The following is a 17,117-nucleotide window of genomic DNA, read 5'->3' as shown; positions in this document are numbered from 1 at the left end:
TTCTTCTGCACCCTGTCCAGGTTTTCCTTCTCCGCTTGCAGCTGAACTTGAAGCCCTTCCAGTTCCTTCATGTTCTCAACAACGTTCGGTAACTGGATGTCACTTATGCTCCAGTTTTGTTTGTTTAGTCGAGCGATCATGGTGTCATCCAATATCAAATTTAATTTCGGATGAACATGGGTATTGATGGTTATTTCATGTGTTTTCCGACCTCTGATAGTGAAATCCGAGGCGACTATCTCACAAAAATGATCAACTCTTAAAATCCCCGAATCTTCTAAGACATCTCTAACTTCTTTGGCACCACAGTTTGCTACTATTCTTTCAGGCTCTGGAGCTATGTAAAACCATATGTTGTCTTTCCTCATTTTAATTAGAGTGAGCCCTTGAAGCTTCACGTGCTTCGCTTTACAGGTACAAGGCATTATTTCTGGACTCATGTACATTTGTACTTCACATGGACTGTTTTTCCCTATTTTTTCGATAGGAAGAGTTTCAGTGCATAGATATTGTCCACTTATTTGTTTGCAGTTTTTGCATTGTTCACCGGTCATTGGCACGAACTGTTGCGTTGGCCCGTGTATAACCAGAAATTCATTCATCACCTCCAAGTATGAATCATATTCGTTCGTTGTCCGAACCGGAATGCCATGTATCAGCATAACATCGAACACCTGAAAGTTGAACAGCGGTATTTCTATCATGGTCACAATTTTTAATCCAAATGCATGTACACCAATGGTTGAAATCTCCTCAACCATATGTATTCCTCCTATATTTAACTCAAGGGGAAAACTGAATCTTTTTGGTAATACAGCTGGCTTGAGTAGGTTTACTAATTCGTGTTCCGTGAATATTTCGGTGCTCAACAACATTCCCCTAGAACCAGTTAGAAGTTTCTTTATCTTCGCAGCATCACTGATTACTTCGGTATATATGGCCTGTATGATCATGAAGTGCTCATCTATCAGTTGCCGATGCGCTAATTGTTCATTTTCGCTGTTTATCTCTGTAAGTGATTTGATCAATATATTTTCATTTCTATGAAACATGGCTTCCGTCCGGGCTAATTGGAGAAGTGTGGAATTGACGATTTCCAGTTGTTTCCGGGAACTGGCTAATGACCCTTTTACTCCGCTTTCTAGATGCAAAAGTCTCTCATTGATTTCCTTGGCATCTTGAGCATCCATGGTCCCAATTAATGATTTTGCTACGGAACCCAGACCGTCAATGAGTCCTCGGCGTTTCTTATTAATTTTTAAGCCAAGTAATTCATCAATGGTATCTGCTGTTTCCGTAAAACTAGCAATCCATTGATCCACGATCAGATCGAAGTTATGTCCCCATGGACCTGCTCTAAAGCAAAGAAGTTTTGTGTAGTTTAGATGGTTTCGAAGTTGATTAGCTCTTCTCTGCCATGGTGCGATATCCGTAGTTGCAGCCATAGACCAAACCTGGTTGCTCAAATGTACTTTCCCAATTGGTTCAAAATAAATTCCTGGAGTGTGGACAAACTTCTCAACTATATGTCCCTTCCCCCGTATCATAACCATCATGCTTCCGAGCATGAGCAGTTGAAATAAATAATTGCAAAATTGAATGGTGTAGCAACACCAAAGGTTCTTGAACTTGAGTTTCTGCGTGTCAGTTCCTCATTGCCTTGCAATTTTTGTTGACGTAGATATTGGCTGTATAAAGCTCGTTTTCCCCAACTTGTCACAGTGTATTTCAAATTCCGAAGCAAAAAGTTAGTGAGAACCCATACCGTTAACATGAGTTCAAAGAGTGATTCAAAATGCGAGCCCGTAGGTCGTACTGAGCGTTTCACTCGAAGATGTTCAAACTGTGATAAACTTGGACATCTTCCATCCGACTGTTTTCCTGCCTGTGTGGTTTGTGGAGTTATTGGAGACCACAGATCAGCACTTTGCCCTCGGAACGTTGGTAATCTTGTTTCACGTTTAAGCCAACGACCACACCCGTATCGCAGGCATGCTGATGACGCTTTTACGTTTTCCTTCTTGGTGAGTTCGTACATCTCCTTGATTTTCAAATCTGTCTGTCCTGTTGCGAATTTTGTTGAAAGTTGTCCTAATTTTCGTCTGTTTTCTGGATTTTTTAGTGCGACAGTTTTCCTTCCCAAAAAGGGTACGTTCATCTCGGATATAAGGCATATGTCCGTTTTCGCAAGACCATGCAGACAAGGGATCTCAATGCCCTTTGGGATCTCCCGGTCATTGAAGATGATTTGGAGGACATTTTCAATCTTCGTTTGCTGTTCGGAGAGGTTCCTGCTCCACAACCATGTCATGTGTCTCAGCAATTGAAAAATGACTCCACCATCTGTCCTAGCTGTTTTTTCCATATCTGGTGTCCACCGACATACTTTTTCTTGGGGTGGAATTGGCACGTTGGTTTCGTTAATAAATCTTATGGTGCTCCTTTTGAGAATCTCTCCAACTAATATTTTAAATAAATAAATATTGAACGTGAAATTCTCTGCCTGTACCATAAAACATCCTATATCCTGTATATAAGAAATGTTCAGGTCATCCAAGAACGATATTTTCGGAGGCTGGGGTCCATATAGTCATGCTTCTATGAATGGACGAAGTCGATTGACATTAACTCTCTGTGTTTTTTATGTTACATGTGCGTGTAACTCCGAAGTTACAGTCCTATTTTTGTGCGTGTAAATGCGCGATTATGCACGATCTCAAAACTATGCCATAATGTATGACAACTGTTGAATAATCGAGTTACACTCTCAGAGGATTTGGTTACAGTTGAGCTATCAGTGCGCCATCTAATATTATTATAACAAGGCAGCCGGTATCTATACTGTCAAATGCATAACTTCAAGTTTAATCATCAGTCTTCGTCAATGTTCTGAATAAAGCCATAAATATTAGAAATTTTCTATGTTTACAACGTAATGAAAAAGCTTTAATTATATAAAAATGAAAGAGATATACAAAGAATTTATGGACACCCATATCGAGCTGGATTTTAATGAATCGGCTTTCGATTATCCTGAAGAAGTTCTCCAGTCACAGGGAGATGAAGTTTGTTCGGACGACAAGGAGTCGCACGATGAGTCCTGCACGTCAATGACACAAGCCACCCACGTATCATCGACAAACCCCGATGATTGTACCGCTAATGGAGACTCGAATAACAATATTCGTAAGACAAATAACGATTATACAATGGTTCCATCGCATATTCGTCAAGCTGCAGAGAAAGCGAGATCAACTCTACTACCAACAAAATCTCGTCCATCGTACATGTTTGCTTACAGCAATTTTAAGACTTGGATGGTTGAGAACGAACTTGATCTCAATAACATCGATCAAGACATTATGCTGGCTTATTTCGACGAACTCAAGGGGAAGTATAAGCCCACTAGCTTATGGGCTACATATTCAAAATTGAGAAGTACTATCAGTGCTCAGCATAACGTGAATATTCACAATTTTTCACAATTAATTCAATTTTTAAAAATTGCGAAGAAAGGTTATCGAAGTGTCCAAGCGCTGGCTCTGACAGAGGAACAGGTTAAGAAATTTCTGCTAACTGCTCCTGAGGAAATCTATTTAGATACAAAGGTAAAAATTGACATTTTATCAACTACTATGTATGCTAGATCATTTCATTAGTTTATCTCTATTATTCTTTCTTTTTTGTTATAATAAACAGATTAATATCATGAAATTAGTTATTTACAGGTAGTTTGGATTCTCGGGATGTACGGTGCTTTGTCGTAGGTGCGAGCTGAAAAATTTGAAAATAACTGATTTTAAGGAGAAAGGTGACGACTTGGAGTTCTTCCTTGACGAGACAAAGACCGACCATCCGAGGTCATTTGTAGTTCCTCAGCCACTTTGCACAAAAGTCAAGAATTACATAGCTTTACGTCCCGATAATTGTACGCTTGACGACTTCTTTTCGAATTACAACAAAGGAAAATGCAATCGACAACCTATCGGAATAAATAAAATTGGTAACATGGCCAAGGAAGCTGCAATTTTCTTAAATTTACCGAATGTAAACCGTTACACTTCACACTGTATACGTCACACCTCTGCAACATGTTTTGCAAATACTGGAGCGAGTGACGTGGCTTTGAAGCAGCTTGGAGGCAGGAAGTCCACCGAAATTGCTCACAGCTATTGCCAAAATTCTCTGCACAACAAACGAAAAATTGCTGGACGTATCACAAAGAGTATTCTTGAAGCTCCAAGTACGTCTACATCAACAGCTCACAATGTGCCTAAACGTGTGCCCTCATTCGAATCTTCAAAACTTCACGCTCTAAAAAATCAAGTTTCAACTACTTCACCTGTCGCTTCGCATTCTAACCAATCATCATCCTCTGCTCGACCACTTCCAAATGCCAAAGGAACTAATCCAGACAAATCATCGACATCTACGAATCTCAGGATCGAAAATAAAGAAAACTTGACTCTTTCAGATTTGTTGCAGAATATCAATTCTCCCACAAATATTAACTTTAACTTCACAAACTGTCCAAATCTATCAATCTATTTAGGAAAAAATGAAAACCAAAGGGAGTAACAATAGTAAGGGATATAGGAGGGGAAACAATAAGGGATTATACAATAACGTTGTTTTGTTTAAATGTTTAAAAACTGTGTTTTGTTTAAGAGGATTATTCAGTTCTATATTAGCTTAATCAAATACCTCATTTACTTATGTACTCTAAAAGTCATTAATTAAATAAATAATAAAAAAATATATACTGTTAGAAATCTCTTGAAAATTCAGTGATGATTTCACTTGAATTTTCAATGTTGCCAATTCGAAATCAATTTCTGATCAATTTCTTCATAAAATTTAGACTTTGCTTGGAAATTCAGGATATTTGGAATTTTTTCTTGAAAATTTTTTTCTTCCATTTCAGTGGTAATTTTCCAACAGTGTAATCACGCACTTATAACATAAAATAGTATAAGCAGCTCGTGCTGTCTTGATGATTATGCACGAGCGCGAGAGGGCGCACGAGCCGAAGGCGAGTTACAGCACTTGTTGCTTAATATACTATTTCCTATTTCCACTTTTAATCGTGTAGTTCACCTCAGAATTTTTCGCGATGATTTCATAAGGTCCAATTCAAGGTTGTGTAAGTTTCTTTGATCGTCCTCGTCGCAGAACATCATTTTTGAGAAGAACTTTATCCCCAATTTCAAATTCCATAGGCCGTGCGTCTTTGTCATATTGTAACTTCGATTGCCCTTTAACTTTATCAAGGGTTTCCTTTGCCTCTCGATGAGCTGCTCGCAATCTCTCTCGAAGTTCTGGAGCGAAATCATCGTAAGAATACGTCAGACGGGGTAGCTGCTTGATGGCTGTCGGTAATTCAGCTCGCCTTCCAAAAATTAACTCGAAAGGTGTGACTTTCGTAGCTGTATGGGGAGTAGTGTTATATGCGAACATGGCATAACGTAACCACATGTCCCAGTCTGTCTGATCTTTCTCAATAAAACTCCTTAAATACTCAGCTAGAGTGCGATGTGACCTCTCTACAATGCCATTTGTTTGTGGATGATAAGCTGTGGTCTGTATTTTCTTTCTCCTGAGAAGTCTGCCTACATTTTTGAAAATTTCGCCCACGAAATTTGGTCCTTGGTCCGTGAGTAATTTTTGTGGCGTTCCATATTCACAAATTATTTTTTCTGCAAAAGCACGACCAATAGTATTAGCTTCTTGGTCTGGAACAGGGATAGCCTTGCTGAATTTTGTCAGTGCATCCTGAAACGTTAGAATGTATTTATTTCCTGAGATCGTGATGGGCAATGGACCTACTCTATGCATGGTACACTGCTCAAATGCTACTTTAGGACTTTTCTCAATTATCATTGGGACTTTCGTGACTCTTCCCAGCTTATTTAGTTGACATTCCTTACAGCTCCGGACGTAGTCCTGTACATCAGATTTCATCCCTTTCCAGAAGTATTTTTGTTTAATTCTGGTGTACATTCGTTCTATACCCGGGTGACCAGAAATGGGTGTATCATGATATTCTTTCAATATTGTCGGAATGTTTTCGTGAGCAGGTGTAATGACCTCATCGACGGAGTCAAAAATTTTTATTTGTTTTTTCTTTGCATGTGTTCGAGTTACGATGTTAATGCGGCTCAATGCGTCAGCGTAGGTATTTAATTTACCAGGTTTATGTACCACTTCGTATTCATATTCCTCTAGTAGTATTCTCCAATGGATGAGCCTTGATCCGGGGTCCTTGACGTTGAAGATCCACCTCAAGGGCCTATGATCTGTTACTACAGTGAATTTCCGACCATATAAGTAGGGTCTAAAGTGCTCAACACCCCATACTACGGCCAATAATTCCTTTTCTATTGTACTGTAGTTTTGCTCAGCCTTGTTGAGAGTTCGACTAGCGTAAGCAATTGGTAGATCCTTGCCTATTTCTCCTTGTGATAGTACAGCTCCTATAGCCTTGTTCGACGCGTCTGTAGTAAGCAGAAATTCTTTTTCAAAGTTTGGATACTGCAATATTGGTGCTGTGATCAGACATTTCTTGAGACTTTCAAAGGCATTTTGTTCTCTTTCCCCCCAATTCCATTGTATTTCCTTCTTTAATAACTCAGAAAGAGGTTTAGCAATTTTTGAAAAATCCTTGATGAACTTCCTGTCCATAGGGTGTGGAAACGCCGTTTTACATTTGTCTTCCTCCTTGACAGGTATTTAATGAAATCCTGAAGCCGGATCCAGTGTTGAGAAGTATTTAGCATTGCCCAAACGATCTAAAATATCAGAAATGTTAGGCAAGGGAAGTGAATCGCCAATAGTGACCTCGTTAAGTCGTCGGAAATCTACTACCACACGAAATTTTACTTCCCCTGATGCATCCATTTTTTTAGGGATTACAAGTAGAGGTGCATTCCATTGACTTGTACTTGGACGTATAACTCCATTTTGCAGCATTTCTTTGACATGACGATCAACTTCTTCTGTCTGTCATGCTGGTAACCGAGGAGTTCTGACGCTTATTGGCGCTGTGCCTGGTTTTAACGGGACCTCATGTTCTAGGTGATTTATAACTCTTGGAGAATCTCCCGGTAACTGCACAATTGAGTTGCATTCTTCTAAAATCTCCAAAAGAGAATTTTTCTCTTCTTTATTTAGATGATCAATTCTCAAATTCTCATGCAGTTATTTAATACGATCTTGTTTTCCCGACTACTCCAGCTTCATAATCATTTCTTCTGTTAATAATTGTTCCAATTTCACTGTTGGCGGATTTATAAAAACATCTCTTCCATTAGTGTTGATAATGCAAACAAGTTGTTTCTACTTTCAAACTGGGTGAAGGTAAGAAATATTCGCCTCGAATTCCCGCAATGCATGGGAAAGTTTCAGGCACAACCTGAAACGTGTGTCCCAGGTGTTTTCGCCCAATTCTCAAGTAGATAATTACTTCTCCCAAGGTTGGTACATCCTGATTGGATATTCCGCTTAGAACTCGATAGCCAGGTGTTATTTTAATTCCTGAATTAATTTTATCTTTTCTTATGAGTGATGTTTTTGCCCCCGAATCGGCTAGAAATAATGTAGGCTGTTTCAACTCGTCTCCTGTTAGCAATATTTGAGATTTAATTTCTGCAGATGGTGCTGGCTTTATCATATGTCCTTTATTAAATTTTGAAGGTTTTCCCTTTCCTTTCGAAGGTTTTATCATCATGACTTGATACGCTCCTACTGGTAAGGCTTTCGCTTCATCCCCTTTTTCAGTTTTCTTCTTTAAATTATGATTTAAATTATTTTGCTTATTATTTGAACCATCTGTTTTAATCAATGCTGCTGGAATTTTTTCTGACTCAGCAATTCCCAATCGTTTCTTCAGTTTTCGACAATCAGTGGCCTCATGCCCTGAATATCTGCAATATTTATACACCACTCCGAAAGCGTTGACGCTGCGTCGTTCTGACGCAACTGGTAATGACCTACGTGGTGCCTGTGAACTGCGACAATCTTTTGCAAGGTGACCTGCTTGTCCACAGTTGAAGCAGGTTCCGATAGACTTCCGATAGACTGTTTACCCATAGAATTCCTATTTCCTCCAGTTGAGTGTCTTTGCGTATTTAAAATTCCTCCTATTTTTCCCTTATGAGGGCCAGAAATGGTTTTCTCTAATTCTGTAGCCCCTGCACATGCATCATGAAGAGTTTTGAAGTTATTAGCACGCACTAGAATCTGCAATTGTCCTCGTAACCCTTGTTCAAACATTAGTTTAGCAAGAGTCATCATGAGATTTTTAGAGGCTAATTTTTCTTGTTCAGTGAATTCACTGTGCAGACTGAATAGCCCATTCAAGAAGTCAACAGTGACCTCCTCTGTGCGTGCTACGTATTTAGCGACATCTTCATTTTCTCTTTGCTGTAATTTGCTGAATTCGGCCTGAAGTCCCACGAGACTCTTGGTTTTCCCGAAGAGTGATTCTAGTTCAGCCTTCAATTGTTCAAATGATGAAATAGTTCTATATTTCATCTGTTTCATGGCATAAGCTTCTAATTTACTCCCTAGAATTCCTTCTAGGAGAAGGAACTAATGCCGCAAATATCAGGCAATATGAGTTACAAGAAAGTGACTTAACGAATCGTCGGATTACTAATTGTCTGTGTTTGACAACCTAACTAACTGACCCAGTGGCAACGAATTCACGAGCTTATATTTCATGGTGGATTCGATTACAACAAGTGTTCTGTCTTTGTTTTACACCTGGAGAGACATCGGGTGACGTCCCAGGTGTACGTAAAGGCCATAGCCGTTGATGGGGCGAAGTGCTGACACTGCACCCCAGTGATCCACATTATGACGAATATATGTGGACTTATTCCACAAATATTCGGGTTAGTTTATATTTCAATATCAACATTGTCTGATTTGGCATTACATGTTTTGAATATGTGCCACTTCGCGTGTCCTCATATTATCTAGATCAATGAGAAATTACCTAATACTATTTCTTAATTAATTGTATTTCTGGGGCATAACAATATTAATTCTCGGAGAAGACACGATAGATCCGGGAAAATTAAACTTGGGGCCAAATCCAATAATTTAAATAATTTAAGGGGGACCTGAAACAATAAGTGGTAGGGGGATTCTACATAATTACTCGGTGCAATTTAGGTAGAATGATTTGTTTGTATATTCCGAACTCTGGCACACAAATATTAATACAAAAAAAATCCAGGACTTTTGACTACTAACTAATTCACTCGAAGGTGGGGGGTAAGGCCAACTCATTTACGGCGACGCGAAACAATATAACAAAAAAGGGGGTGACTCTACCTTTGAAAAAAAAAGGGGGAAATGAGGGGGGCCCAACTGTAAAAGTAATAATTAATAGGTGACTTGAATTACAAAGAAAATGAATTTACTGGAGGCTCACCCGCGGGGGAGGGGGAGGGGGGAATTAACACGGGGCAGGGAAATTCGTTGGGGCAGGGAATAAAAATGGGGCACTCACGGGGAATAGCGCCCTCAACAATCCTCTCGGTTTTCTTTGTCGTTTCTCCTCCATCCTTCCTTCTCCTAGGTCTGTCCCTGGGTCCTGGGCACAATTCTTCAACACCGATATCGTTCTAAAATTCCTCTCCACACTAGTTCTCCTCATAACGGTCCTCACAATAGTTCTTTCACTCCTTTCACAATAATTCTGTCTCACAGTATTCTCCACAACAATTTCTTTCACACAATATTTCTCGAAATAGTTCCTCCAATAATTGCTTTTACACACTAATTCCTTTCCTCACGCTTTGTCTCTTCACAATTTTTCAGGGTCTTTTCACAGGGCCTCTTCGGGGTAACTCATTTACTTTATGGGGCAGTGACTCGTAGGGCAGCTGTGGCACGAATGATTTCTTCCAATCATTTTCCTTTATTAATCGGTGCAGTGACTCGTGGGGCAGTTGTGCCACTCATTCTCACCTCTGATTGCTCGAAAATTGGGGGGGGTCATCGGGTGTCTTTTTTCTGATCCAGGGGGGGGCTCGCCGAGGGATATCTCTTTCTTCCGGGGTCACGTGGGATCCTTTTCGTTGATGCGCGAGTGCTGCGGCGAGGGAAAAGGGGCACAGAGGCAGGGAATGTCAGGGGATGGGTTGCCCATCGGTGGCAATAAGAGTAATTTAAACCTAACTTAAACTACGAAAATAGAATATATCAATATATATATTGATAATATATCACAATAGACGGTATTTTAATTGCTGCTGAAAACGTCGAAGAAGGGTTCTCGAAGTTAGAAACGGTATTCAAGCTCCTCCAAACAAATCACTGAATTTAGATAAATGCCGTTTTTTCCAAAAGAAAATAGAATATCTTGGCCGAGAGATATCACGTGATGGAGTGAGACCCGGTTCTCATAAAATTGATGCTATCATGAAGGCTGGTAACCCTCAAAATGTCAAACAAGTGAGACAATTCTTGGGACTTGCCAGTTATTTTCGAAAATTCGTTCATAACTTTGCTCTTCGAGTAACTCCATCAACCAATCTGTTAGGTAAAGACGCACCCTGGGTTTGCGGGGAAAAGGAGTCTAACGCGATGAAGGAAGTAAAGGAGGCACTGGTTAACCACCCATTCTGGCGATTTATGACCCTACTCTTGAAACCGAGGGGCACACTGATGCCAGTGCTCTAGGACTAGGTGAAATACCTATGCAAAAAAAACAAGGAAGAATAAACAGGTTGTTGCGTATTACAACGGTAAAACCACTATTGAAGAGGAGAAGTACCATTCGTATGATTTAGAAACTTTAGCAATAGTCATGGCTCTCAAAACGTTTCGGGTTTATCTTTTGAGCATCAAATTCACTGTAGTTACCGATTGTAGTGCAGTCCGTGCGACGGCAAACAAAAGGGACATATAACTTCGTGTCGCGCGTTGGTGGGTATACCTCCAAGATTTCAATTTTGACATTGTTTAGCGGCCTGGAGCTCGGACAGCTCATGTGAACTATTTGAGTCGTAATCCGATTAATTGCAATGCAATAGACATTACAGAAGTAGAGTGGATCAAGGTAGCCCAGATGCAGGATGCTGATATCGAAGTTATTCGTAAAATATTGGAATCTGGCATTCGGCAATCAGATACCAAGCAGTATTTTGACAAATATGTTCTTAACGGTGGAGTTGTATTTAGGAGAACTGAAAATGGTAACAAATGGCTAGTTCCCCGGATGTCGAGGTCTAATATTGTCAAGTTATGTCATGATGATCAGGGACACTTTGCTCTGGAAAAAACACTGGAGAAAGTACAAGAGAACTATTGGTTCAGGGTGATGCGGGCGTTTGTTACTAAATACGCCAATGCCTGTTTGAATTGCTTATATTATAATTCTGTATCGGGGCGAAAGCCTGGACTTCTGCATCGCATTGAAAAAGTAGCTATACCGTTCCATGCAATCCTGTGGGACCATGTTGTTCCTTTCCAACGAAGTGAGAAAATAAATAGCCAGATACTCACAAATATTGACGGATTCACCAAATTTTGCATTCTTAAGGTTGTTCGTGAGACATCTGCGAAACATGTAATCAAAACGCTAGATCAGTTGTTTGCAATATTTGGTGTGCCAACTCGCATAATCAGTGATAGAGGTTCGACCTTTACGTCACACTCCTACAAGCCTTTTTGTATAGAGTACGGTATTAAACACGTACTAAATGCAGTGGCAACACCCAGGGCAAATGGGCAGTGCGAGCGTATGAATCGCATTGTGCTGAATTTTTTAGCAACCATCTGTGCAGGGAAGCCTGAGAATCTCTGGGATACAAACTTAAAAAGGGTTCAAAGTGCAATCAATTGCACTAGCAACAGAACGACTCGGGTAAGTTCTGCACAGTTGCTTTTTGGTTTCAAACCACGCAGTCCTGCGGATGCGAGGCTATCGGTGCAGATCAAGGACACCCTGGATGAGGTAAACCTGAGGGAAATGAGGGTAGCAGCCAAGGAAGCTACCAATGCCGAGCAAGTCTAGCAAAAACGCAGGTTCGATGAACGGCGGTTCAAGGCACCCAAATATGATTTGGGGACCGTGGTCATGGTAACCTTTTCTCCACCTGCTACAGGGAAGAGTGGGAAATTAGTCGCTAAGGCTAAAGGGCCATTCAGGGTAACAGCAGTGTTACCGAATGACCAATACGAGGTACAGGACCTGAGGGACTTAAAAAAATCACCGAATCAACGCTCTGTTATAGCGGTGGACAGCATGCGACGGTGGGTCACATTTGACACCACCAAGCGTGACTGATAAGTTAAAAGCTCTTTTAAAGACACTTCCTCAAGTTGTCTGGTTTACTGATCAAGTTAGATTGATTGGTACGGGTTGCAATGTAGTTACACGGGTTGTAAGGTTTGGTCGTCCAACTAGATTCCATTTGCACGGGTTGCAAGAAACTTACAGGGGTTGTAAGAGAAACAATCATATCCAATATTAATGGATTGGTTGATGGCCAAGTCTGTAGACCATAGGTATGGGGAGTGATTTACTCATATTGTTGGATCTGCAGGCAGAGGCTGAATCATCGACCAAGTCGAAAGGAATTCGCGGATGAGAAGTAGTCAATCTCATACGACCGGATCCTTAGGCGGAAGGTCATGACTGACAAGATAGTAGTTTCAACGTTTGCAGGTGGCCAACTTAATGCTTGCTTGAAAAAGTGATCACATTGGAACGACTTGACTTCAGCAATGGGAATTGATCACTCCAGCGTTGAGTTGATTCGATGGATCACTCATCGTTAGAGATTGTTTATGTATTAATTTGGATATTGTCTACAGATGTTACAGGAACATGTCGAGGGCAATCATGCAGTCAGTATGGCCGAATGTGAGGGAAAATTCAAACGCGTTCGACTAGGATTGGATAATAAGCAGTTGAGGACAATGAGGGCCTTGTTTGACTCTACCCGACACCTCGGGGTTTTTCACCTGGAAACCATTTTAGACATTGGTTATGCAGACTCTAGCCTGAGTCATAAACAAAGAGGACTTGGGCCTAAGGTTCCCAAAACGGAAAACCCATCGGGCAGTTCGACTCTTAACCCGAATGAGATCACATCTCTTCATTAGATATCTTCTGACATATTTTACTAAGCCTTGTTATTAGAGTTTCTTTTAATTAACGTTTACTGTATTTTAATTGTTTAATCTCGGCAGTATTCTCACGACGAGAATAAATCTATTATATCACTATTAGAGAGTAGTTTTTATTCTCTACAAAAAGAGAGGCAGAAATTATAAGGAGAAACATAAATCGAAAAATGATATTCCTCAAACTCCCCCTCCCCCTGTTGTCACTGTTGATACGACCAGTGAGTCATATTATATTCAATAATTTGAATTACTACAAAAGAGTAGCAGCCAATAAATCATTCGTCATGGTTAGTCTATGATGTTAGGTCGTTGGGTGAGGTGAATTCAGAGTTATTGGTGAGTGTTCTTAGAACTGTTTGGAAATATATCTTTCTGTGTATCCATCGTCTATAAGTGTACGAACACGTGTTGTATTTAGAGCCGGCAACACCGTCACATCCTCGTCGTGGACCTGGAGAACGCTGAGAGTAATGTTTTAACATCCAATCGTCCAAGCCAATTGTTTCCCTCTAAAATGGGGCCCAGGTCCTTAATGAGGTGACGGAAACCCCTTCAATTAAATTATGACGAACGCCACTTCTTCAAAGAATAAAGTTAAATTTTTAATTCTTATAAAAAAAAAAAATCAAGTAGCTCCAAATTTTGCCGGGGCGCCGGTCAATAAAAATATTTTTTGAGAGGCACTGACTCTCTCTCAGCTCAACTCAAAATCTGTAATCTCAAAAACTCAAAATGGCTGGCAGCTCATTTATAAGAATAGACCATACTCATTACAAGGGGAAGGGGAAACGATACCCCCTCTTTGGATTTTCCTCTACCTCAACAAAGAAAACATGAGTTTTTCAATTAAACAACAAAGGTATTGTAATTTACACACAAAAAAATAGAAAATTGAACACAAAATAATACAGAATATAAATTTCGGATTTTTCACGTTCCCATCACGACAACACGAAATCAACACGACAAAAGAAAATTAAATTGATCGATTTTTCCGATAATCGATAATACAAATTATTGGTATTGGGATATTATTATGACAAACAAAATATTCACAACTACAGAATAATGACATTATTAATCGGAAATTTAAAATAGGTGATTCTCGGAGATGAATCTCCCGGGCTAGACCGAAACAACAGCATCGCGGCAATAATGTCGAAAATTTGTAGAAATCTTGACTATCTCGGGAGAATGTCCAGGTCGAATATTCTTCTTTAAGATTTCCTTGTCATCGGCTGCCTGAGTAGTGGGGAGTTTTTCTCTCCAGGTCGTTCCTCGAGCCAGGGTTACCTGAACCAAGTACCTCTAGCACCTGGAGACGTTGGATCACTTGGTTGGAGGCAGCTTTTGTGTTCGTCCGATTAGCATGGGCTCGGAGAGGGATGCTGTCGGCCGACCCTCCCTCTGATTCTCGTCATCGGGGTCATCTGGGCTCCACCAGGTCTTCCGAAAAGAAAGGCCTCACCGCCTTCCCAATCGATCTCGATGTCGTAGATTTTACCACGACGGAAGGTATTTTGGACATTCAAAACTTTATTAATGCCGGAAGGATACGTGAATTTTCCTTCCTGACACTTGCAATTGAGAGGAAACTCTCAGAGACCTTACTCAAATTTTAATTTACTTTCTTTAAAAAAAAAGACTTCTGACCAAAAAAGAATGAAATAAGAAGCAAAAACGTAAAACTCGATTGACAACCGAGGCCGTCACAAAATATACAGTATCCAGAAGGGTTAGGTGGCCCTAAACTACACATTTGCCAATTATTTTTAAAACGTTATAAAAAGACGGAAAAATTATTGAAAGTCGGTACATCGAGATATCGCTATCAAAGTCTCGTCACGTTTGCAGATAAATATTATAAAATACGCAGTCAATAGCAATATAGAACCGAAATGGACTGTCAGCTGCTGCCAGTGGTAAACTGCGTATCTTTCATTATTTTTCGGTAAATTTTACAGATCCGTTGAAATCAATCATTCAATCTGCCATCCATCTTTTTTACTATTTTTATGATGGTTTTTTTACAACCGTTGAAAGGATTTCCACAACACAATTGAAATCCATATTTCGAAATATTGAAGCTAACAAGCTAAAATTCAAATCAAAGATTGCTTTCGATACATAGTACATGTGGCTCTTAAGAGATAATCATATTTGCACTTAAACACATGAGTCAATTAAAACCAAGAAAAAAAATTTTACCTTAGAAGCATAAGAAAGAAATGTTCCCTCCTCAAGAAATGGGTGATTAAGGATGTCTTCTCTGGTAATTTGCTCTCCAACGTTTCCATTGTCACCTGTTATCATTGAGAAAAATTTTAAATCATGAAAAATTTTCAAGACTGATGAATAAGCATGGAATTACATTGAATTAATTTTCCACGAATTCAAACATCAATGAAAATACACAACCCAGGTTATGTAAATTGTGTACGTACATGCGCTAATTAACGATCGAATGATATCGGTACGTCCGTCATCAATCGCCGCTCGTATATCCGAACTAATATCTTGCATAGTTGATTCACTATTCTAATCATGGAATTACTGTTTTTCTTGCATTTTCCATTAATATGGAGCTCTTCGAACATTCAGGGATAAAGCGTGGTAAGTTCAAAGTTTTATACTAGCGCCGCCACACCCGCGATATTGATGACATTTCACATTGTGTCACATCATACTGACGTTGAGGGGTGCGGTTGAATTTCAATGTTCATACCTCACTCACTACATAATTTTACATTAATTATGACATGTATCTTTTTAAAACAAATTGTATTATACTGTCCCTATTATACAATAATATTGCAAATTATAAGCTATATACTGTACAGTGTATGCGCAGTAAGAGGAAATTAATGCCATTGGAGATGTCGATGTAATTGGAAGCGTAGTACGATACAATTTCGTACTTTATAGCCCTCTCAAGGTGAAAATTTAAAATACTTTTTAGTGCCCTATACTACATATGGGTACTCACGGGCTCTGTTTTGGTCACAGGTACAAGGTCCAATTTAGTACACGCGCCACCGTCCCAAAGAGATCTAGAGATATTCTAAGGTACCACCATTTCTGCTCCAAGTAGCGGGATTTTCCAATTAGTTCCCTCACTTTAAAATTTGTTGGATAAATATTTTCTCCAAACCCGAAACTCGAGAAGGAAATTATAAATCTCCAATTCAATACGGTCTAAGTCATAAAGTCCCAGTTCTGTTTTTGCTCAAGTTTTTGTTTCAACACGTGTGAGGTCTCCTTTGTCCATTGTGTCGAAAGCTGAGGGGCTGAGTCCCTTGACAGAGGAGACGTGATGTCACGCGTTTTTCTTATCACCACTTTCCCTGGTCTACGGCTCTTCCCTTCCCTTGATCAAGTTGCGTGCGCAATGTTTCAACTAGTGGGGGGTGTAGGACCCAACCTTTGGAAAGTTAGTTAAGTTTAAGTGAGTTCGATTTTAACTTGTTACTGTGACACTTCTCTCTTCAAATTAATTATTCTCCAAGTTACACAGTTTAGTTTTGTTTTAGTTTTCTTAAAGTCTGTTAGTATTCCAAGGTTCAACTTAAGTTTGGAAGTTATTAAATAAAGTGTGTTACGTGCTCTCCTAAGCACTGATGTTTTGGATTTATTTTATTTATATACCTGAATCCGACTTTTTGAAATTAAACAAGTCGACATCGATGGAGTCCCCATTTGAGGTTTAGCGGCTAACGTATTCCACGTTTAAGAACTTGGCGCAATTATTTGTAAATGGCGCCACTGTCCTACTAGTAACTTCGCTAGGATATAACAGCAGTAACATTTCTTCATCGGCCGAGCAAAACTTCGTTATCGGCCAAATAAAAATTTATAGTCGTCGCAACAGTTACCATTGTTAAATTTAACTTCGGCAAGAATCGGAAACATTCGACGTTCATCGCTAACCAATCATATTGGGTTAAAAAATGTGGAAATTTGGAAAAAATGCG

The 17,117-nt window shown here is 39.7% G+C and overlaps 2 protein-coding genes across 3 annotated transcripts in view; one reads left to right on the top strand and one right to left on the bottom strand.

Annotated features, from left to right (window-relative positions):
• The window catches only part of LOC105271019 (uncharacterized), a 45,188-nt gene extending 32,060 nt beyond the window's left edge, over positions 1–13,128 (top strand). The window contains exon 2 of the mRNA XM_011312316.1: positions 12,832–13,128. Within this exon, the coding sequence (XP_011310618.1) occupies positions 12,832–13,122 (291 nt within the window). The 3' untranslated portion in view covers positions 13,123–13,128. The remainder of the gene's footprint in view (positions 1–12,831) is intronic.
• The window catches only part of LOC105271018 (uncharacterized), a 38,318-nt gene extending 22,302 nt beyond the window's left edge, over positions 1–16,016 (bottom strand). For both annotated transcript variants that reach the window (XM_011312313.1, XM_011312314.1), the window contains exons 1-2: positions 15,591–16,016; positions 15,355–15,449 (exon numbers count right to left, since the gene is read on the bottom strand). In XM_011312313.1, coding sequence (XP_011310615.1) covers positions 15,355–15,449; positions 15,591–15,669 — 174 coding nt within the window. In that variant the 5' untranslated portion in view covers positions 15,670–16,016. The remainder of the gene's footprint in view (positions 1–15,354; positions 15,450–15,590) is intronic.
• Positions 16,017–17,117: the final 1,101 nt, after the last annotated feature.

This window comes from Fopius arisanus, unplaced genomic scaffold, assembly GCF_000806365.1.
Source record: "Fopius arisanus strain USDA-PBARC FA_bdor unplaced genomic scaffold, ASM80636v1 scaffold00099, whole genome shotgun sequence".
Lineage (NCBI taxonomy): Eukaryota > Metazoa > Arthropoda > Insecta > Hymenoptera > Braconidae > Fopius > Fopius arisanus.
The sequence above is the reverse complement of the archived record's forward strand: the minus strand, read 5'-3'. Positions and strand labels throughout refer to the sequence as shown.